Source organism: Clarias gariepinus, chromosome 4 (assembly GCF_024256425.1).
Source record: "Clarias gariepinus isolate MV-2021 ecotype Netherlands chromosome 4, CGAR_prim_01v2, whole genome shotgun sequence".
Classification (NCBI taxonomy): Eukaryota; Metazoa; Chordata; class Actinopteri; order Siluriformes; family Clariidae; genus Clarias; species Clarias gariepinus.
In genome coordinates this window covers 22921450-22945000 of record NC_071103.1, presented here as the reverse complement: position 1 = coordinate 22945000, position 23551 = coordinate 22921450, and the positions used below count along the sequence as shown (strand labels likewise).

At 37.3% G+C, this 23551-nt stretch overlaps 1 protein-coding gene across 3 annotated transcripts in view; it reads left to right on the top strand.

Annotated features, from left to right (window-relative positions):
• The window catches only part of hace1 (HECT domain and ankyrin repeat containing E3 ubiquitin protein ligase 1), a 21769-nt gene extending 5748 nt beyond the window's left edge, over positions 1-16021 (top strand). For all 3 annotated transcript variants that reach the window (XM_053494576.1, XM_053494578.1, XM_053494577.1), the window contains 18 exons: positions 832-914; positions 2247-2343; positions 2469-2570; positions 2685-2791; positions 2904-3054; positions 5561-5877; positions 7558-7626; positions 7735-7822; positions 8512-8623; positions 8719-8816; positions 9015-9102; positions 9642-9791; positions 9895-10091; positions 10263-10394; positions 13188-13286; positions 13444-13514; positions 13671-13784; positions 14489-16021. In XM_053494576.1, coding sequence (XP_053350551.1) covers positions 832-914; positions 2247-2343; positions 2469-2570; positions 2685-2791; positions 2904-3054; positions 5561-5877; positions 7558-7626; positions 7735-7822; positions 8512-8623; positions 8719-8816; positions 9015-9102; positions 9642-9791; positions 9895-10091; positions 10263-10394; positions 13188-13286; positions 13444-13514; positions 13671-13784; positions 14489-14591 — 2178 coding nt within the window. In that variant the 3' untranslated portion in view covers positions 14592-16021. The remainder of the gene's footprint in view (positions 1-831; positions 915-2246; positions 2344-2468; positions 2571-2684; positions 2792-2903; positions 3055-5560; positions 5878-7557; positions 7627-7734; positions 7823-8511; positions 8624-8718; positions 8817-9014; positions 9103-9641; positions 9792-9894; positions 10092-10262; positions 10395-13187; positions 13287-13443; positions 13515-13670; positions 13785-14488) is intronic.
• Positions 16022-23551: the final 7530 nt, after the last annotated feature.

The following is a 23551-nucleotide window of genomic DNA, read 5'->3' as shown; positions in this document are numbered from 1 at the left end:
GAAAGTTTTTTTTAGAATCTAATTCAAAAAGTGAAATATTCATGGTCATAAATTCATTACACATAGTGAAAAATTTTTAACATTTGCTTTTTCATTTTAAAAATTCCATTTTACAGCTCATGAAAATCTCTTATTTTAAATTATTTGAATATTTCCTAAAATCAATTAAAAAAAGGATTTACAACACAAAGTATTGAGTGCATAAATTAAGATATTACTTCTTGGTGTTTCTGTATTGATCATATAAAATATTTAAAAATTAGATACTGTTTTTTTTTTTTTTTTTTTTCATGGCCTGAAAGCCATAATCAAGTTTAAAAAAGACTTGAAATATTTTACTGATGGTGTGTGACTGTAGCCCAAAAAAATTTACCCTAAAAAAAAATCAAGGTTCTACAGTCATTTCATCTGAACATTTCTGAACATTTTGTTTAAGACACAGTTTTTCTTAGTATGAATCACATGGCTGGCATGTGATATTACCTCATAAAATATACATATACAATATGCAACTGCCTATCAGGTTTCAGTATACAGAGCCAAACAACTTGTTTACAGGGTGAAAAGCGTGGGGTACTGTATGTAGGACTGGGAATGTATATAACTTAGTTTAGTTATAGAAATTGGATGATGAGTATCTACTTAGACTTTTGTACCTTTTTTATTTCATTCCTTTAGAACCACCGCATCAAGCATTTAAATATTCTGTATAAAATGTTCTTCTGGCTGTGTTGTGACATGCACCACAATTAAATATTCCTGATGGGAGATTTTATGTTAAATATGGCATTGAAAACTGATGATGTGGATGGTTTATGATGTGTCCTTCAGACGGTGCTATGCCTTCTGGACAGTGGAGCAGACATTAATAGGCCAAATGTCTCTGGAGCAACCCCTCTCTACTTTGCTTGCAGGTCAGTAGGATAATTATCTCCTTCACTATTAATACCACCAAAGCAGTTGCTTTAGTGCGAGCATATAATTGATATGCCTCCAGTTTAAAGGTCCAGAGTCCAGAATCTGAGAACCTATGACTTTTAATATCCTTCCAACTAACTACTTCTGTCTCTTCCAACTCTGTGTTTAAGGTAGTGAATTAAGAATAACAAAGATAATCATCAATTTTTGTCTTAGGGTAGACTATAAGACTGTCATTTGATGAGAATGCAGAGACTAAGGAGATTTTCTTTTCTCTCTTGTGTATCATACTTAGATACATCCTACATTTGGATGGGTGGGTTGCCAAGCAACAATGCTCCTCTATTCTGCCATTTCAATTACAAATGGCAGTCAATGGCAGGCTACTTGGACTTGCTTGTACATGCATACAAACAAGGCACCTTTTCTTATAAATAATTCAAACACATTATTAAGTAACCATCTTTTGAAGAAGCTCTGAAAGGTTTATTCTATGCTTTGTCTTTAATATGAGATACTGTCAATCAATACATGTTTGTGTTAAATTTACCAGGTGTGATATTTTAGGTGATAGCAACTAGGTCATTAATACTCTACAATAATACAGTATCGAACTGTGTTGTGCAAGATTTGAGACATTGTCTTTGTTAATGTTAAGGCAAAGTGTGCCATTATGTCTTGCATCAATATTGAATATATGTGGCCGGCATGGTATTGTGTAATGAAATAAAGGAGACTGCATTGTGCAAATAAGCAAATGTTATCATAACACCACATGGCTTTGTTAAAAGTAGGGTCCAGCAGTCTTCTTATTTTACCACATGTCATATTTCCATCACTTGATTTAATGCCTGATTAATGCACCAGTAAAGATATACACAGCTGATAAGCCTCTTGTGGATTTGGTTTTAATCTATAACATCTGCCACCTGTGCTTGAGGGGTATGGAGGCAAATAGATCTGGCCACAGGGGTGACTCCCAATGATTTACTAATTTGCTCAGGTATCTACAGAGTTATACAAGTCAAGTGATTATCATATGAAGCATGTTGAGCCACCTGGAAATGCTCAGTAAAAACACTCATAATGACTAATCTTGAAAATATGCAAAGGCAAATACCCTCTGCCTTATGACACTGACAGCATCAGTTGTACTGACATATGGGGAGATTTATGAAAAGGGAAATTAAACACAAAAGTATATTCCATTGTCCATCTTTTCACCGAAGGTGTGCTTATGACCTTGTTGATTGTACTGTTGTGGCACTTTGGTATTGTCCAGAAGTCTGTAGATGCTAATATATGTGCTCAATTTGTCACACTCACAGCCATGGCCAGAGGGACACCGCTCAAATTCTGCTCCACAGGGGTGCTAAGTACTTGCCGGACAAGAATGGAGTCACCCCACTTGACCTTTGTGTGCAGGTAAGAGGTGTATAGGGCAGTGATGCCCAATTCTGAGGGCCTGGGTCTAACTCATTGGATATGTAGTCTACATTTGGGTAAAGATGTGTTCATTGATTCTTATACATATGTCTTACATTGTCAAGGGTGGTTATGGTGAAACATGTGAGATTCTTATGCAGTATAATGGAAGGCTGTTTCAGGCACTCATTCAGATGACACAAAATGATGACATAAAAGAGAACATGGTGAGAATTTTCACAAAAAATTCCCTTATTTTTGACAACATACTAAATAAATGTATACAAGTGTATATAGGTATATAAAAATAAAAAAATGTTTGCTTCTATATATGACTTCAGCTCAGGCAGGTTCTTGAGTATGTATCTCAACAGAATGACTCCAATTATCAAAGGACCCTTACCAGCCTGGCTGAGGTGGCCACTACCAATGGACATAAGTTGCTAAGGTAGGCTTCATCTCAAATGCGGAGATACTTTACTCCTAATAAAAATATAAATAAATAAATGAGCGTCCAATAAAAAATGTAACTCCTTCATCCTTTTCTTTTTCCTTCTTAGTTTGTCTAGTAGTTATGAGGCCCAGATGAAGAGTCTGCTCAGAATAGTGCGGCTCTTCTGCCATGTATTCCGCCTGGGTCCGACCTCTCCTAACACTGGCATAGACATGGGATACAATGGGAACAAAACTCCACGCAGTCAGGTCTTTAAGGTCAGTGTGTGCTACATTTAGCTGTGCCTCTATTGTCTCTTATTACAGCAAACTTAATCCAGTCAGTTGTTAAAGGTGCGCTGAAGTGATTTGCCCTGAAGAGGGTGCTCGTTGCTTAAATTTGTAAAGAATATTTTATGTTGCTAGTCTGGTGTCTCATTTACCCACTATTATGTTTGGTATCTAAACTATAAATTAATTAATTCATGTAGAACTAAATATAAGCCACAGTTGGGGGTATTTTACATATACTCTAGGCTACTTGGAGATCTTGCCATGCTCCTTTACAAATAGCTCAATACAATATTTTTACCAACTTATGCATATTGTGGTAGCTTATGGTAATTAATAGATTCCTGACACACTCAGCCTTTTATACATTTTCATATGTTTACTTTGGGTGCTGAAATCTGATTTATTGTTCAGATGAAAAGTGAAAAGCATGCTAATGTAAAAGAGAAAAATGGTTGGTCATAAGACAAGAAAATTGCATATAATCTAACTAATAAAAACAAAACATTATGGAATGGTACTATTTTTCAAAGGTGTGCCTTTCTTGGCAGGACTGAATTTTTGTTTTTCACTCAAATGCATATTTTGGTACTGTATGGGTAATACGACAAATTCATTATTTTCTAATGATGTTTTTTGCCTCTAAAGTTGCTAAATATTAATTGATTTTTTGCTGTCAACTGTAATACAGGGTGACATAAAAAAAAACCTAACGTTTCATGAATGGGAAGATGGTAACCAGTAAAATAAACATCGACCATGGGCTTAGTACATTGTTAATATATTGGTGCATTGGTATATTTTATTTTAAGTGTTGCTTTCTCTCTCATTATTTGGCAGTGTTTAAAATAGCACTTGATCCAGTTATTTTGCATTTTGTTTTAATGTCTGCATCAATTAGGCCTAATTGCAAACTAAACTCAAATGCAGCCTTGTGATACTAAATAATGAAATGAAAAAACATAATGTGTAAAAAAAAAACAAAAAAAAACACCCATTTAATGATGGTTTTAAAATCCACTACATTGAATAGTCTAATTTATGCCAGTGTTTTAGTTTATGTGATGTGCTCATTGATAAATAAATTATACATGTTTTTTTTTAGTGGGACTGAATGTTTTTTTTTATTTATTTTTTAAAAAAACATTTTTGTAGGATATTTCCTTTTTGATTCTATTGGAACAGCAAAGCAATTGATTTCATATCATATAATGTAGACTTTTGAATTTGAAAAACACATTTTTTAGATGTCTCAAGCAACTTAGAACATGCCATTTTTGTTTCAATTAACTAGTTTATAAGTATACCATAATATGTGACTGATGGACAGTGACTTGCTTGACAGTTTCTTGTTGCCCAGGTGTACTTTGTTGAAGTAACTCTTTGAACAGGTAATAGCTATGAATGTCTGCCCTTGGATTGAGCCCAGGGTTTCACCTGTGAAGACTGTATTTGTTGCTGTAAAGAAAAAAGCAACATTAAATAACACAACATAATAAAACGCCAGTTGTCAATGGTTGCAGTGTCCAAACTCATAAAATAGTGAAACTCATTTTGAGGCACTGCACAAGAATTGATCATAGCCGATACAAAAATGGAATAGAATAAAAAAGAAAAAGGAACCACTTTGGCACTTATAGCCAGACATCAAACAGGTTGGCCAAGGAAGCAGTATAAAAGTTATTGACATCATCGACATCTCCAAAAACGCAGGAGTGAGGTTCTTAGAATCCACCATTTAAAGATTAGTTTGAGTGAAGAGCTATAGCCACATCGTATTAGCAGTAAGAATAAGAAGGCTAAATTGGAATTTGCAAAGAGATACAGAGACAAGCCATAAAGATTCTGAAACCAAAAGTAACCTTTATCAAAGTGATGGAAAGTCCAAGGTGTGGATAGAAAAGGATCTGGTCATGATCCAGAACATAGTGAATCACAGTCAAGGTAATGTCATGGCTTGGACTTACATGAATGGCAGCAACATAAGTTCAGTGGTCCACAGATACATTCTTTTTTGCCAGTTTACAGAGAAGTGCATCCTGTCTAATCAGGAGGAACTTCATCAGGTCACAAGACAATGACTCATAAAACACAACATAAAACACTTCAATATTAAAAAAGGTATTTTGGTTTAGGAGAAGGATTTATACTGGCCTAGTCAGTCCTCATACATTAACCCAAATGACCGTGTATTCCCCCTCCTGAAGAGGAGACTTTCTTGGCACCAAAGGTTAAATATTCATCTTTTGATCTACCCAAATGGCTTCAGTGTATTGCCCTTGCCATTCTAATGGGTTTTTTTTTTTTTTAGAGAGGATTGTATATTAAGATGGACATTATTTTTTCAGCAGCTGAGTTAAAGCTACATAATTAATTCGTATGTAAAACAGAGTATAGCTCTAAACATTGTGAGCAGTCTAACTCAATCATTTGTAATCTCATAATGTGTGAGAAAGATTTTTTAATTTTATGTCATTTGGGTGCTTGTTCTCAGCCTCTGGAGCTGCTGTGGCACTCTTTGGACGAATGGCTGGTGCTCATCTCCACAGAGTTGGATAGGAAATGTGGAGACACTGCCTCTTCTTCTCCAGGAAGTGACATCGCCTCACTTCTTTTAAAGCAGCGGGAGGTTGGTTCTTCCATTGCTGAGGAGACCCCTGACCTTTTATCCTCATCACTGGATCCTGAGGTGGTGATGAAGGTGCCCAATGCTTATGTAGATGGTCAGGATGTAATCTCCATGACTGCCAACCGGTTGAGTGCAGTAATTCAGGCGTTCTATATGTGTTGCTCCTGCCAGATGCCACAGGGGTAAGAATAACCTCTTACCCTTACAGAGGAATTCTTAACATTTACATAATGACACTTTTTAAAACAACACTTGTTTACTTTCTAAATGGAACCGATTAAACAATGCATATAACAAATTTTTATTTGTTTGCCACTAGATATTTGTATGTTATTTTCCTTACCTTAATACTCTGTTTATTGTTTGAATTCTTTTTAGTTTAATTATTTAAAATGTTTTAAACCAACGGAGGCACATTTAATAATGTATTAGTGGATGTCATGGTGGTGCCTTTTGCCATATGCTAATCATCGTTCATCTAAATATTAAGGTTATTGCTTATCCAGCTTCATTTTTATTACCTGATGTATTTTGTCTATTACTCTGTCTACTAAAAGCAGGGGCTTTAGATATTATACTAAGCATTACAGCACTGAAGATTTAAAAGATATCAAAATGTCTTCCACACAACAAATAATTTTATATACACATGATCAAGCTAAAAATTCTACAAAATAATTAACTAATTTCATAGTTTATTTAAATATTTTTTGTTGCTTTTTTCGCTATAAACTTGCATTTTATGTAAGTGTCAGAATTCTTCTGTAGATGGGTTTGACTTTTACTGGTAAACAATAGTAATGGACATTTTGCACCCATTTAGAAATGTTCTTTTTAATGATTACAGATATATTGTACCTTCAAACCATGCTTACACCAAAAAAAAAATATATATAGTTGTTTGCCAGTAACTTTGTAACAAAATGGTTGTTTTCCGGTAACTCTGAAATCATCATTTTGCTAAAAACATTGCATGCCCTGTAATTGTACAAATTGTTTATTTAAAAGAAAGATTTGTTAGAATCTAGTTTGTTAAAACTATACAGCTTTCTCATATTTTGAAAATCTAAATATGACTTATTTATTTATTTTAAATTCCAATATTTTCTCATTTCAAGGGTGCACATAGATTTTGATGGACTTGTACATAAAGTGAATAATGGCATTAATTGCACAAGTCTACTTACTGTATGTAAATATTGCATTTTAAAATAAAGATTTAAATAGTTGTATAGTCACAGTTGTCCAATAATCATAATATGTACTGTTTGATCTAATCACACAACTATTATTAGAATCTGCAGTTTTAACCCTAGTCTAAACACAAGACACACTGTAGAGTGAAAAGCCATGATAAAGCAATGTAGAATATTAAAACATGGGAATGGAGTGCTTAAGAAGACAAATGCATATAGTAATGTAAAATTTTCTTCAACTGATTTTTCTTTTCAGCAGTATAATTATTTTAATCCGCGCTCAGCTTTGTATAACAGTCACTGAAATAAACAAGAAAATAATGCTGCCTCACAGTTCTCTTACCCCTGAAGCTTTCTAACTGCATGTAATTAGGAAATTAAATAGGTTTTTAATTACCACTGAATTGATGATCTCTTGGCAGGATCTAGTGAGATGTCTCTTGTTGTTTTGTATATTTTGGACTGCCCTTATCATTAGACCGGAATGATGATTTTGAAAATCACCCTTTAAATAATTCAACTACATTGTGTTTTCTAATGGCTCAATGGCTGTAATGAGTTTGTAATTAAAGTTCTAATACACTTTGCTTCTCTTAGCACTCTGTTTCTATAGCTTTTTTTCATTCAGATAACTTATTATGCATCTGTCTCTCTTTCCCCGCCTAGCATGACATCTCCTCGATTCATTGAGTTTGTTTGCAAGCATGATGAAGTACTTAAGTGTTTTGTAACCAGGTATGTGAGGATTGACTTTCTTTAACTGTGTCTTGTTGTCCATGACAGTAACTTTTCAAAGTCAAACATTTTAAATCTCTATATGTTTTCTCATTTTCGTCCCCCCAGGAACCCAAAGATAATCTTTAACCACTTCCATTTCCTGTTGGAATGTCCAGAGCTCATGTCTCGCTTCATGCACATAATCAAAGGCCAGGTATGTCATCCAGTGAACATGTTAAGGCATCACTTCCAATGTAGCCCTTTGTTTGATTTTACAGAAGTGACCTTTTGTGCTGTAGAACTCTTGGGACTTGGGTTGATAGACTTTCAAACACCTGTCTCACTCAGCTAGGATCATTTAACTGTGTTATTATGCTGCAGATAACGCTTGTATTAAGGTCCTTTATATGGTTTCATAAATTTTAACTGCTGCTTTACTATGTCGTCTTCACAAAGTTTTTGGTATTCATATTTGAGCTACTGCATGCTCAGCCTCGTTACCTCTAGATTACGGTCCACTGGGGAATGCGGTGCCATTTTAATTACAGACTTTAACTTGCCGAATCCGATTTCATCTCTTGATTTTCCTCTTCGCATGCTCCAGGTGCCCCTAGAGGAAAGGGTTCCTTTCAGTCTTATTAATTTGTACGTCTTGCAGACTTCCCCCTCTTTGCATCATGAATAAAGTCATTTAAATATTATGCAAATGGGTTGCAGTCTCTCCTCTCTGTATAGCTAAAGCGTTCCTTTCCCCCATTATCTTCACTTTACTAAGGCAGGGCTGGTAGTTTATAATGTAATGAATTGGTGTTTAAAAGGCCAGACGACTGCTCTTTGGGCAAAGTATATGATGTGAGTGGCTAATCAATATGACTCAGTTTAAATGATTCTTTTGTTCCATAGCCGTTTAAGGACAGGTGTGAATGGTTTTATGAGCATCTCCTTGCTGGACAGCCTGACTCGGATATGGTCCATCGGCCTGTTAATGAGAATGACATTTTACTGATTCACAGAGGTACAAGCATTCCTGTCCTGACCACTCCTACCTTTTATTTACACACACTGTTTAGATTTAGATCTTAATCATGGCACTTTGTCTTATATTTTTAGAGTCCATATTCCGCAGCAGCTGCGAGGTCGTGTCCAAGTTCACCAACGAGAAGCTCAAGCAGGGCATTGCAGTACGATTTCATGGTGAAGAGGGAATGGTCAGTTTGAAAATATCTTTTCTATTTCCTCAGCAAGCAGGTTTTTCATGTTCTCAGCTTTCAGATTTTCAGCTGTGCTGGGCTTTAGTACACAATACAGTTCTCTTTAATCTGGACTTGTGCTGCAGTCTTGGGAAACAGATCTTATGCTAGTGATGTTGGCAGATGGTACTTACATTGTCGCTTTCTCTGTCTCAGGGTCAGGGGGTGGTGAGAGAGTGGTTTGACATTCTCTCTAATGAGATCATCAATCCAGACTACGCACTGTTCACACAATCGGCAGATGGTAAGCAATATTCTAACTGTAACTCTGCAATGTGCTGACTATTAATATGCGCCTTTGTTGAGATTTTCTCCAGGCTCTTGGTTTTTTTTCCTTCTGCATGTGTCTTCCATTTTCTGTGTTTGTTGTATGTCTTGCATGTGTGTGTGTGTGTGTGTGTGTGTGTGTGTGTGTGTGTGTGTGTGTGTGTGTGTGTGTGTGTGTGTGTGTTTTGCGGTATTTGTGGTCAAGTATCAGTGACTTTAAGCAGGTGTAAATTGGACATCACATCAACTGATCAGCTCAGGGTTGAGGGCCTTGCTAATGGTCCCAGAAGTGGCAGCTTGGTAGAATGGGGGGTTGATCTTACAATTAGTAGTGCAAAGTCTAAACCACTGAACTTCAACTTTCTGCACTATCTTTTTCTCTGTATCTCTATGTATATTGGAAATTATTGTATATGAGAATAATAGGTCAGAGGTTCTATAGTCTATACTCATTGAGAAAGCACTGCTGTTTATGTACAATCCTTTATTTTCTTGACCTGTGTATGTCTTTTACAGGTACTACATTTCAACCCAACAGTAACTCTTCAGTCAACCCAGACCATCTGAACTACTTCCGGTTTGCAGGTCAAATCCTCGGCTTGGCCCTGTATCATCGCCAGCTGGTGAATATATATTTCACCCGCTCCTTCTATAAACACATACTGGGTAAAGCACAGGAAGCACTTTGACACATTAATATGCACAACATATTTAAATTAAAATATTGTTCACATATGCACAAAATGACCAGCATGTATATTCTGTCCAGGTATCCCAGTGAATTATCAGGATGTGTCTTCCATTGATCCAGAATATGCCAAAAATCTGCAGTGGATTCTGGATAATGACATCAGTGACCTAGGTTTGGAGCTCACTTTTTCTGTGGAAACGGATGTGTTTGGAGCCATGGAAGAGGTTCCACTCAAACCAGGAGGAAGCAGTATTCAGGTCACCCAAGATAACAAGGTGAGGACATAAATTCAGGGAAAAAAAAAAAAAAGTAAAACTGTTATCAAAATCTAATCCAACAGTTTGAGCTTATTTGTTTGAGTATTATTCAATAATGTGAGTTAATACTGATTATAAATCTCTCTCTCTTTCTCTCTCTCTCTCTCTCTCTCTCTCTCTCACGGTCAGGCTGAATATGTGCAGCTAGTGACAGAGTTGAGAATGACTCGAGCCATTCAGCCTCAAATCAATGCTTTCCTGCAGGGCTTCCACACCTTCATTCCACCTTCACTCATTCAACTCTTTGACGAGTATGAACTGGTCAGTAGCCTCCCAAATTTGTTAATGGTCTAAATTTTGCTTCTCCTGGCTCATCTTTTGCTGATATATTTTTACACAAGTGTAAAGTTCTTTTCTTTCATTTTTTTTCCCTTTTCCCCCTTCATTTTCTTTTTTTTTCTTTCCGTTCTTTCTTCTCATACCCACTGACACATACACATACACATACACACACACACACACACACACACACACACACACACACACACACACACACACACACACACACACAATCATTCTCAATAGATCAGTTCAGTTTAGCTTTATTTAATTTTAGCAACATTTTACAGAGGCCTTGGCATGAAATCCCTTATGGGCAGAAGACAGCAGTTACAGAGAAAATCTCTCACATGATTGCGGAGGGGGAATCAGCTCTCAGAAGTAGGAATCAATTCTTCTCTGGCTGAGCCTACACAGAGAATCAAATCTTGTGATATTAGGAAACTCATGCTGGAAGCAACTGTTTATATTACAGTCAGTCAGTATAGATTAAATTAGGGTGAATGAAAAGTAGAGTCTGTGAAGAGTACAGTTTAAATATTATGAGATGTCTACTGGAGAGTACTAGCTATATTTGATTTTTAAGCACAGTTAGGTTTTAGAGAAATTATATTTATATGTGACCTTTGTCACTTTTGCATCTCTAAATTTCTCTGGCCTGGCCAATGCAACACCACCCCCCAGGACACACAAAGGAAAATTATAGATATATCCAAGTTATGAATGTGCAAAAGAAGCACATAACAAACAAAAATGACAGCATGAGGGGAACTAATGAAGACTGGCATATGAACAATAGAGCAGGCAAATAAGACATACGCAGGGCCTTGAGAACTGGGGACGGTTTTGCCCAAACAAGCCGGACTATGGATAATATAAAGTCAAAATAGCTAGTTTATAACACTAATGGCAGACAAAAAGAAGACAACAAGAAATTAGATTTTAAGTTGTTTTCAAAAACTTAAAAAGCAGTTGATTTTATCCAGGAGCTCTTGAGAGTCAGGGGATATAAGTTCCACATGTCCTTTAATATAGAACTACCAATGCTCTAAAAGATGAGAAAAACACAGTGATTAATTTATTTAATTATTTTAAATATTGCCCAAGAATTCAGTGTCCTGGCTAACCTGCAAGTGTTGAACCACTGATTCAGTCTCACTATGGTCATGCTAACCAAGTTAAATACAGTTTTGCAGGCTCCCCTGGAGATCTTTAAATTTAATATGAGTGCACGAAAAAGGTTATGGATGACAGCATCGTTATTTCAGATCATTGCGACTCTGTGAGCCCAAGGTCACCCTTCCACCATATTGCTTTAATATAGAGTTGGAGGAAGTGGTGGAAAAGGCATGAATTTAACATCTGAAATGCTTGTATATATATGGTATACATGGCACAGAGTGGTATATAACAACTCTGAAAACTTTTCCATAATGGCCAGTGATAAAGCTCCTTATCTGCCCTGTTTCATCTCTGTGCTAGGCACCTAAAAAAAAAGCTTACACCTTTTAATTCAATCCTAAGTGCAGGATTAGGTTAATAGTCTGATAGAAAGAATTCGTTAGCGAGTAAAATATAGAATGACTAAATGGCTTTATTCTGTGAACATTTTTCTATAACTTCAATAACTTAAGTGTGCTGGGTTTCGAGGCTTTAAATAATAATAATAATAATAAAAAAAAATAATAATAATAATACAAAAAAAAAAAAAAATAATAATAATAATAATAATAATAATAAAAAAATAATAACAATCATAATCATAATAATAAATATTAATAAGCTCAATTAAAGCTAAATTTTTTATTTTTTTTTAAATGTACTCATTAGCCATGTACGTATTCATCAGAGAGAACGGGCCGGTTGGGGAAAGGTGAGGTCTTTGCTGCACCCCTCAGTTCTCGTCACCAGAAGCAGAGTGGCCTACAATTTAAAAACGTCTCCTTTAAGTATAGACTAGACTAAACATTCAGCATGTGGTACCTTAAAGTTTAAGTAACACAGCTGTAAAAATAGAAGACCATACACTGATTTCTGCTTCATGCACAGAAGTAATGCAACCAAAAATATGATAATTTCTATAGTATAACACAAATTATTTATCAGAAAAAAGTAGCTGCCACTCTTTTTCTTTTTTTTCATTCTTTTTTGTCCTTGCCTTGGGGCCTTATTGAAGGCCTCAGGCTCCACATTAACAGTCGTTCCTCTTATTCTCTGTCCTTTCTCTATTTCTGTCTCAGCACACAGGTGGCCTATCTCACTTTTTTCCTCTCTGACACCCTATTCTCCAACAGATTGATGCTCTCTCAGGGAAATTACTGTGCCAAGGGCCTCTAGCATGCATATATTTGTAAGCTCGTGTGTCGGGCCCACTGACAATCCTCAGAGGGACCATTTAATGAGGGCCTATGTTTCAAAGTGCTTTTTTGTCTCACACTTTGTCCTTATTATCAGGCTCTCACTCGTGTAATCGGAACATTGAAAAAGCCTGCAATATTCTTCACATGGAGTGTGTGTTCAGTGATTAAAGGCACTTTTCACATCTCCTCTCTGTGTTGTACTTCGCACATGTGTGCCTTTATAAAGGGGTTTATGGGAAATGTCAAACGCTGTGGGAGCACTACCTTGCCATGTTATGAGTCAGCCTGAGCTGGATGAGTTATGGATTAAATCTGTTGTCATGGGGCTCATACATACATAGCTCTGTGCTGTGTTTCTAAACTTAAATGTGTGTGTGTTGTGGTGTGTGTTGCGTATGACCGCACACGTGTGTAGGAGCTGCTGCTTTCTGGCATGCCAGAGATTGATGTGATGGACTGGAAGAGAAACACAGAGTATACAAGTGGCTATGACCTCGAGGAGCCAGTCATTCAGGTTTGAAGTTCCCACAACACTGATCGAAGAGGCCATCTCTCATTTCTTAACACAATATTTACAGATTTATGTTATGGACTAGAAACGGCCCTCTACAGGGCATGGCAAATTCACTAGACAGAAGTGAAAAACATTTCTGTGCTTTCTTGTTTTGCAGTGGTTTTGGGAAGTAGTGGAGGGTCTCACTCAGGAGGAGCGGGTTCTCTTGTTACAGTTTGTCACTGGGAGGTAAGACTTTACTTCAAGTCTATTATTTATTTTAGTGCACAGATAATGTTATTCATACTTATCAACTAAGTTTACATTTACAACTTATCCACAACACTCAAATTTTGTTTTTGTTCATCTAATTTTTCTACCTCACTTTTTTCCCTCTCTTTCCAGTTCTCGTGTTCCACATGGTGGATTTGCATTTCTTATGGGTGGCAGTGGCTTACAGAAATTCACCATTGCTGCTGTGCCCTACACCTCCAACCTATTGCCTACCTCTAGTACATGGTGAGTTTTAGAATGCTTTGCAGTTGGTTTGCTATTTTTGCCCAGATTCCATGTGAGCAGACTGTTGCCCCCCCCAATCAATAGACACTAAGGACCATTTATTTACAGAATAAATATGGACTCCATCTTCCAGATCCCCTGACTTTCTATTTAATGTTTTCTCATTACATAGGGTATAACAAAAATACGTTTGTTGTTAGTTGTAACTTAATCTGAAAAGTTGAATAAGATTTAGGGTTTCTTTTAGTTTAAGAGAAAGATTTGTGAATTTTATTAGTACATTATTTAAACACTTCCATCAATAATCGCTAACCCAAAACCTCTGGAGACCTCCTACTGTTTACATGTGATGAGGAAGACCTCATGCTGCCTACTGTTATAGGATAAGGAAACGCATACTTTGTCACCACACCATGCCATAGCTACATTTTACTATATTCAGCCACCAGAGGGCAGTGTGGCTCTTTTGTAAGATTTCAGTGATTGAAACAAAAACTCCATAGCATGATAAAAAAAAAAATTCAGACACATAATCACATGTACTGGCAGAAACAGCAGGAAGACATGGACCAAAAAAAGAAGGTTGACAACTAGAGCTTCAAAAGGCATATTCTATGTATGGTAGGGCATTAAGCATATGCAGCTGTTCTGTTGCAATTTGTGAAGAAATAATTCTGATCTGTCTCTCTGTCTCCCTCCCCAAGTATCAACATGCTGAAACTCCCAGAATACCCCAGCAAGGACATCCTTTGTGACCGGCTGCTGGTAGCACTGCATTGTGGAAGCTATGGTTACACCATGGCATGATGCTTACCCTGCTGTTTTTGGCTGGGTGCTTACTATATAGACACACTTGCTCAAGGGTTTGTGTCCTTCACTTCAGGGATATCCTCTGCACTCTCCTTTGGTATTTCTAAGCATTTGCTTGATTTCATTGGGTTTTTAAATACTTTAATCTTAAGGCAAGGGAAAAATGAGTGAGGGAAATATACCAATATGTAATGCTGAAAATGTGGCATGTTGGTTTGCCAATCTGTGCCGTCAGTGTTGCGTGTCAAAGGTTACTGGATAAGCAAAAGTCTATACCAGAGAGTATGTGTGTTGACAGAGGGCAGATGAGTTTACAGATTAAAGGAAAAATAACATAAAGTGTCAAAGTAAGGTGTTTAGCCACAATGAGCTCCCAGAATAGCTTAATTGTTCCTTGGCATATATTCTGCTAAAACCTCTAAACTCTATGGGAGGGATGATGAGGTCATTCTTCCAAAAAATAATTTGTGTTTTGATGATCTTGGTGCAGAATGCTTTTCAACAATTTGGTTCACAATCTTCCAAATATGTATACGTAATATGTAATACGGAGGCTGTAACACATGATTTTATACTCCTTAAACCATTAAGCGAGTTCTTGTGCCCTCCAGTCCTTGGATGAGAACATGTCACCCTGGAAAAGAGTACTCCCAGCAGAATAGAAATGTTACATCATTGTGATCGGTTAGAATAACTGTATACATTTGCAGTCACCATTTCAAGTCACAGAGGGACAAGTGAACCCAAGTAATGCCAGCACAATGCTTACATAGCATAACAGCTTCTATGTTTTCATTTGATTTGGTATTCCTATATAACTGATAAAAATGTAAACCATGTCTGTATTTATCTGTGCTCATGTATTAGAATAGAAAAGGAAAAGGGAACTACAAAGTGTTGTTAGAAGCAAAACCATTTTGCATCACTTAACAAGGACTTCCAAACTTTGACATGTAAGGCCTGCCCTCTTGAGGCATTACGATGCTGGTTTGTTTTTCAGTCATCATTAAAAGTCTTTTTTTCAATGACCATATGATATTGAGAATGTAAATTGGATTAGTGGTGCCAAATATTTGTAAGATTATGTAACTTAAAGCTAAATATTAAAGATAGAATGTTTGTGTATTCAAGCTATGAGTGCTTCAAAAAAGGGGTGTAATTTTATTTGATGAATGCCAACTGAAGGAATCAATAGGAAAAAGGAACATGTATGTTTGTATTTCTTATAAATTATCACTTTCATTTAATTGTATATTTTCTTTTTCCATTTGGGAAATAATTGATTATTGTATACACAAACCTGTAGGACCTTTTGCAACAATCATTGAAATATTGAACTATGTATTTTACTATATTCAGAGTTTTATTTAACTGTGTGTATATACGCATGCATGTATTTTCTCAAGAAATATATGGGTGTAATTGGACCTACAGTGCATTTTATATGGTCATCTACAGAAAATTGCTCTTGCACTACTGTCAGCCACACACAGAGGCAGCACTGGTAGCTGCTGTTATTACACACATTAATATTCTGTAGGAATCAGTCTTCACCAAGCTCAATTGTTACATCATGGTATAAGAATATGAATAGTCAGATATCAGAATCATGATATAGGAATAGTAGGAATAGGGTGAATGATGAAATTGACAATAATCAAAATTAAAGTTTGGATGCACTCTAGAACAATACTGGATTTTCTTCCCCTCACAATTATGAAATGAAACACATTAGGTAATTAAACAAAAAAACCATAACAATCAGTTGTTATTATAAGACAGGAAGGTCTGCTTTTCTGGAATAGTTGTTGCAAGAACAGTATCATGTGCATAAAAAAAAAAACGTTAATCTGTCACTCATGAACACCCTGGAAAGCAAGACCAAGACTTACCTCTGCTGCAGAGGAGAAGTTCGTTTAGAGTTATCAGCTTCAGAAATCACCAATTATCAGCACCTCAGATTAGAGCCATTATGAAGGCTTTACAGAACATCCTGTAAATACATACACTGACTAGCCATAAGATTATTACCACCTCACCTGCCTAATTTTAATTAGGTCCCCTTCTTTGCCACTAAAGTTTGCCACTTTCTTTTGGAACCAGCATTAACCTTTTCCTCAGTTTAAGCTTCAGTAGCTCTTTTATTGGATTACACATGCTAGCAACAATAGCTCTTCTACTGGACTACACGGGCAAGCCTTCACTTCCCATGTGCGTCAGTAAGCCTTGGCCATTCATGACCCTGTTGCCAGTCCACCTCCCTTGGCTCACATTTGGTATGTCAGAACCACTGCAGCCTGCAAACATTCCAAAAGAGCCGCAGTTTGGAGTTGCTCTGACCCAGTTGTCTAGCCATTATAATTTTGCCCCCACATATATGGTACCTATACTCAATAGTCAGTGTGTGTGTGTATGTGTATATATATATATATATATATATATATACATACACACGCTCACCTAAAGGATTACTAGGAGCACCTGTTCAATTTCTCATTAATACAATTATCGAATCAACCAATCACATGGCAGTTGCTTTAATGCATTTAGGGGTGTGGTCCTGGTCAAGATAATCTCCTGAATTCCAAACTGAATGCCAGAATGGGAAGGAAAGGTGATTTAAGCAATTTTCAGCGTGGCATGGTTGTTGAGTCTAAGTATTTTATAATCTGCTCAGTTACTGGGATTTTCACGCACAACCATTTCTAGGGTTTACAAAGAATGGTGTGAGAAGAGAAAAACATCCAGTATGCGGCAGTCCTGTGGGCGAAAATGCCTTGTTGATGCTAGAGGTCAGAGGAGAATGGGCCGACTGATTCAAGCTGATAGAAGAGAAACTTTGACTGAAATAACCACTCGTTACAACCGAGGTATGCAGCAAAGCATTTGTGAAGCCACAACCCGCACAACCTTGAGGCGGATGGGCTACAACAGCAGAAGACCCCACCAGGTACCACTCATCTCCACTACAAATAGGAAAAAGAGGCTACAATTTGCACGAGCTCACCACAATTGGACAGTTGAAGACTGGAAAAATGTTGCCTGGTCTGATATGAGTCTCGATTTCTGTTGAGACATTTAAATGGTAGAGTCAGAATTTGGCGTAAACAGAATGAGAACATGGACCCATCATGCCTTGTTACCACTGTGCATGCTGGTGGTGGTGGTTTAATGGTGTGGGGGATGTTTTCTTGGCACACTTTAGGCCCCTTAGTGTCAATTGGGCATCGTTTAAATGCCACGGGCTACCTGAGCATTGTTTCTGACCATGTGCATCCCTTTATGACCACCATGTACCCATCCTCTGATGGCTACTTCTAGCAGGATAATGCACCATGTCACAAAGCTCGAATCATGGAAGCTTCGTGCGCTGGATGTGCATCCCACAAATCTCCATCAACTGCAAGATGCTATCCTATCAATATGGGCCAACATTTCTAAACAATGCTTTCAGCACCTTGTTGAATCAATGCCACGTAGAATTAAGGCAGTTCTGAAGGCGAAAGGGGGTCAAAAACCTTATAACAAAAGACTATTAAACATATAATAGTCTTTTGCTATAAGGTGGTCAGTGTATGTGTGTGTGTGTGTATATATATATATATACTGTATATATCCTTAAGGCCACCAAGGAAATTTATTTATTTATTCATTCATTCATTGTACCACAGCTATCATGTTCTACCTCCTCTCTTTTGAGACTTACTTTCTAGATATTACCTGCTATGGCAACACTACTGAAATTATTGCTGGCTCTCCATGGCAACACAGCATCCAAAAAGCACTCAGCATGGGCCTGAACCTGCACTGGGGGGACAGGTGAGCTCAGCATATGTCATAATGACAGCTGAGAAATGGAAAGGGGATGCAGAAAGATGGAGTCATTGTGTGTGTGCGTGTGTGAAGGAGCAAGACTGTGCTTCACTTGATACAAAGAGCAGATCTGAAACACATTGTGTGTCATTGTGGTTTGGTCACCACCCACTTACACACACACTTGTGAATTTAACTCTCACATCCAATTCCAGCTCTATCCGTTCCAGTTCAACTGAAGTTCCAGCCCATGAAATCAGAAAGATTGGGGGTATCTCCCAAAGCCAGGGCACACTCCTTCATCTGGCTTAGTAATGATTAAATGTCTTGTTGCCCCTGCTTACATTTGTATGATAATCAAGCATATCTGTGATAGTCACTCAAGGTCAGAAATTGTGGCTGTTTTTTTTTTTTTTTTTTTTACACCAATCTAATACAGAGATCTCATACTTGTATGTGTATACTTCATTGATAGATGCCTGGCCTTTGATCCTGTAATACTGCATCAGCTGGATCTTTGACCCCCTAATTGTTCATTAGCCATGTAATGCCTAATGAACAGGGAAAAAAGATTCTAATTTAGCTGTGTTCTTATTATCTCTAAATCACCATTAATGATTAAATCTGAGATGAAGAGAAATATAATATGAAGAGTACACAAATTGTAGCTGAGTATGACGTTCAATCATTTCAAGCTACAACATTATGTGTTAATATGATTAAAAAAATGTGTATCTGGTTCTTTATGCATTTCAATCTAGTTTGAAGATATTGATTTCACTAAACTAGCCCCGTTGTCTAATCTGATCGCTAAATAAACGTCTTGAGGACATCACAGTATTGTTTTCTTCCCACTGAAGATGTGCAGTTAGAGATTGGGGGATGGGGAGCATCTCATGATCAGAAATGTAGACCTTCTATTCATAGTTTTCATAAAGCAGTGGCTTCTTACATACATCATGTAACAATCTAAAACTGGCTTCAGTTACATTTAAATGACTTACATTTTTTATTATTGCACATTTCCTCAGATGAGAATGTACAAGAAAGTGAGTTCTATGAGCGGCATTCAAATCAAACTGTGACTATTCCTTGTGCAAAATAACATAGCTATAAGAGTAAAAACTACCTTTATTTCTTTAGATATTCCCCTGCTACACTAATGCACTTATCCCAGTGTCTCACTAGTGATTGGATACCATCCAAGGTAGAAAGTTTTCTCAATATACTGGAGCCATAATCAGAATGCCTGCAGACATTTTAATCACTGGCTTTCTAGGAATTTATTTAATGCCCCAATCATGTGGCAACAAAATATCCATTGATTTTCAAGGATCAGGCGTTCTACTTGCTGATGTTCATGGGAATGACTGCAGCCACCTTGGCCAGGGATAATCATTCAAGACGTTACGGCCTCCTTTAAAACATTTTCAACATGCAAATGTTTTACTGCGGCTAAAAGTTTCACCACCATACTGGGCTTTAAGTCTTTATTTATGAGAAAATTCATCAGATCCTGGTTTGACTTGAACACCCCTTGTTAATGACCGCAGTAATAATCAAATGAAGCAGGATGACTTGTAATGTAGAAAACTTGGTATCGATTCTCAGCATGTCCCTGCAGTCCATTTTATTTCATTTGATTAAATTATGGGTGAAAGTTATAAGGCCCATGCAAATAAGTATTTACTGTTTGTGCCAACAGTATCACCCATGTTAACACAACTAATAGACCTAAATTATTATGATACATTTATTTCTAATTTTCATCATTTTTAATTATTAATTTAAAACATCTAACATGGTTACTCTTTCAGCATTCCTCTATGTTCCATAGTTCAATAGTATCAACATTAAAACAAACATTAAGCCTAATAATAAGATGCCAGATTTTTTTTTCAGTGATTAACAGCATGTAATGTGTAAGCTATTTGTTCTGTGTACTGGCTTTTATAGTAATTTGGCATCTAGCTTAAATCAGAGTGCCAATGATGACACAAGTCAAATGATGTGAATGGTACAAATTTAGGGGACCAAGGTACCAGGGGAACCCCTTCAAAATAAGTTCCTAATTATATAAATTGCTTCTTTTTTACATCGTTTTCACTGCATTAATGAGAATTATTAGGTGAGAAATATGTGAGGGGCCACAGATGGGGGAGCTCCTCTCACCTTCTTTCACTGCAATGTCCTATGGAGGCAGACTGCAGTTCTCACAGACGCTTAGCATGATTGGACGGCAGCCCTAACGTGCTCTGGCATCCTCATTACAGGAGCTGCTCTTTCTCGTTAATTCACTCGGCCGCTCCTGCTCGCAGGCTGCCTGGGTGCTGTGGACCAGACGGAGGGAGCAGGGGAGAGAGCCGTGCCAGATTGTATCGTTTGCAGTGCCATTGAATATGCACCAGCCGTCCTCTTGTATGAATTGCTTTTGACATGCTTTGTGAATGTTTGCCCAGACCATCTTCTGCTGCCATCCAGGAATTCACAGTGTCATGCTGTTATTTAAACAATGGTAACTCTTTCTCTCTCTCTCTCTCTCTCTCTCTCTCTCTCCCCCACACACACACCTACCTCTTGTATACACATACAATGATTAACATTTTATTTTGGCATTTTTAGGAAATTTGCTGATATATATATATATACACACTCTATTCACTTCTCCTTGAGCATTCGGCTAAAATCACTAGTTAATATTTTTATTTTGTCCCCTTGCTTATAGAAAAATATTTAAAGGTTCACTTTGAATCGACAAAACAAAAGAAACATCACATAGTTGATAAAAAATTAACCATTTGTTTTAAGGAAGTGTTGGATTTCAGACGAGGGCAGCATGCACATTCAGTCTTTTAACTTCTGCTTCACCTTTTGAAACTAAACATCATGGAGTGTGTGGGTTGGGTGAAATTCAAGTTGAAGGTTCTCTGTGTTCGCTGCCAGTGTAATTTAAATGAACTTTAAGCATTTAAGCTTTAAGCATTTAGTTGGGTTTACCTTGGTGTGAACTAAACACTTATACTATGTTATACCAGTGCCAGGCACCACAGCACACTCTGAGGCCCTGCAGAGCCATTCCCCGAAGGGCCAGAGCCATCCTGGTCAAGCAAGGGGAACCCAAGACTGAACATTTTCAGTCCTACTATTTGCTTGTTTCTGAAAAATGGGAGGAACCAGAGAATGTGGAGAAAATGTGCAGACACTGGGAGAACATGTGAAACCCAGTGGCAGTAATTTAAGGGCTGGACTTCTCCAGGTTTCTGTAGCTGTGAGGTGTCAACATTAGACGCTGTTTTACCACACCACTTCAGGCATAATAACAAGTAAAGCTAAAATGTGATCTAATTATAATGAGAGGCTGAGAGAGTATAAGCATGCATGTGCATAAGAAAATGAGTGTGTCTATCACTTATGAATGTACATCAGTGTAGTGCTAGTTCAGGGGTCAATGTACTAAATGCATTTATTTTTTCTGCACCACTGTTTGACACAAGCTCAGATGTTGGAGGTTATGAGTACAAATCATTGTTACTGGCTTCCTCTACAAGCTTTTTCACCACTCATGTTTGGAGATTTGCTCAAAATGGCTTTGTTAACAAAGTTGAATTATATCAACCAGGTCTCTCCATTTCCTCAACTCAGTATCAACTGAGTGTTTTATTTTGGACACAAACTATGAACTAAATATGAACTTGAACAGCAGTTCAACTAAATGAAAATTTAGTCACTCCTAAAAATCTGCGGCTGCTAAAAATTAAAAAGGAAGAATTAATTCTAGATAACAAAGTTTTCCACCTAATAACTTTCAGTTGAGAACTTATAAGTTGTAATATTACACTGCCTGGCCAAAAAAAAAAGTAGTACACTTGATTTTACCAAATCACCTTTAACTTTGATTACAACACACAATGTGCTGGCATGCTTATTTGTGTAAATGATTCCTCATATGGTGGCACGGTGGTGTAGTGGTTAGCACTGTTGTCTTGCACATTCAGAGTACCGGTTTGATTCCTGGCCAGGCTTGATTCCCGTCTCTGTGTGCATGGAGTTTGCATGTTCTCCCCGTGCTTGGTTGGTTTCCTCCGGGCACTCCAGTTTCCTCCCACAGTCCAAAGACATGCAGATTAGGCTAACTGGCATTCCAGGCTCACTGGTGGCTCAGTCTTAGGTGTTTTGTCTGCCATGCGAAAGGCCCGGGTTCAATTCCCAGCCAGTGCCCAAACCCCCCAGCCACTGGATGCAGTGCCGGACCCAAGCCCAGATAAAATGGGAGGGTTGCGTCAGGAAGGGCATCCAACGTAAAACCTGTGCCAAGTTGTTGTGCGGACCGGATATTCCGCTGTGGCGACCCCTTGCCGGGGGCAGCCGAAAGACCAACAACATAACACTGCCTCCAGAGGCTTGTACAGTGGTAACTATGCAACTATGGGTTCTTGTGCTTCCCTTCTTACCCTGATACACTCATTGCTCTGGAATTGGGTCAATTTCAACTTAGACTACATGATCCTTTTTCATTGCTCAAAAGTCTAATATTTAAGCTCTATAACAAACTACTTTTTACCTGATTAGACTAAGACGTGGTTTTGCTAAGGCCACAAAGCTGCTTAGTCCTAATTCTGTGAGTTTTTATTACATTGTGTGCATATTCAAATACTTTCACAATGGTTTTTATTGTTTAAACCATGCAATTTTACAGAGTATTTAAATGATCTCCATTCGTGATTTTTTTTTTCCTGACCACATTTCTTCGACAAAGTTGCGAGTTCGGCACTATCCTTCCAGGTTTTGATAATGTGTTGAAGGGTTCTTAAACCATTTCCAGTTTCAGTTGGCCAGACAGTGTATTCTTTTCTTGTTTATTTAGCTGCTAGTACAAGGGACTAAGAAAATAATATACCATGTGGATAATTCTGAGTAAGCAGGTAGGTGTACTGTATGTGTTAAACACAATATAATTCAAGGTGGTTATGAGCTGTACATTGTTCATGTTGGGCACATAAATCTGCCAAAAACTTACACAGTCAAAAGTTTGAACCTACCTTCTAATTCCATTTTCTTAGGTATTTCCTGATTTTATTTTTTTTTCTACATTGTAAAATAATGCTGAATGTATCCAAAATTGTTTCCCTGGGATGGTCTTCATG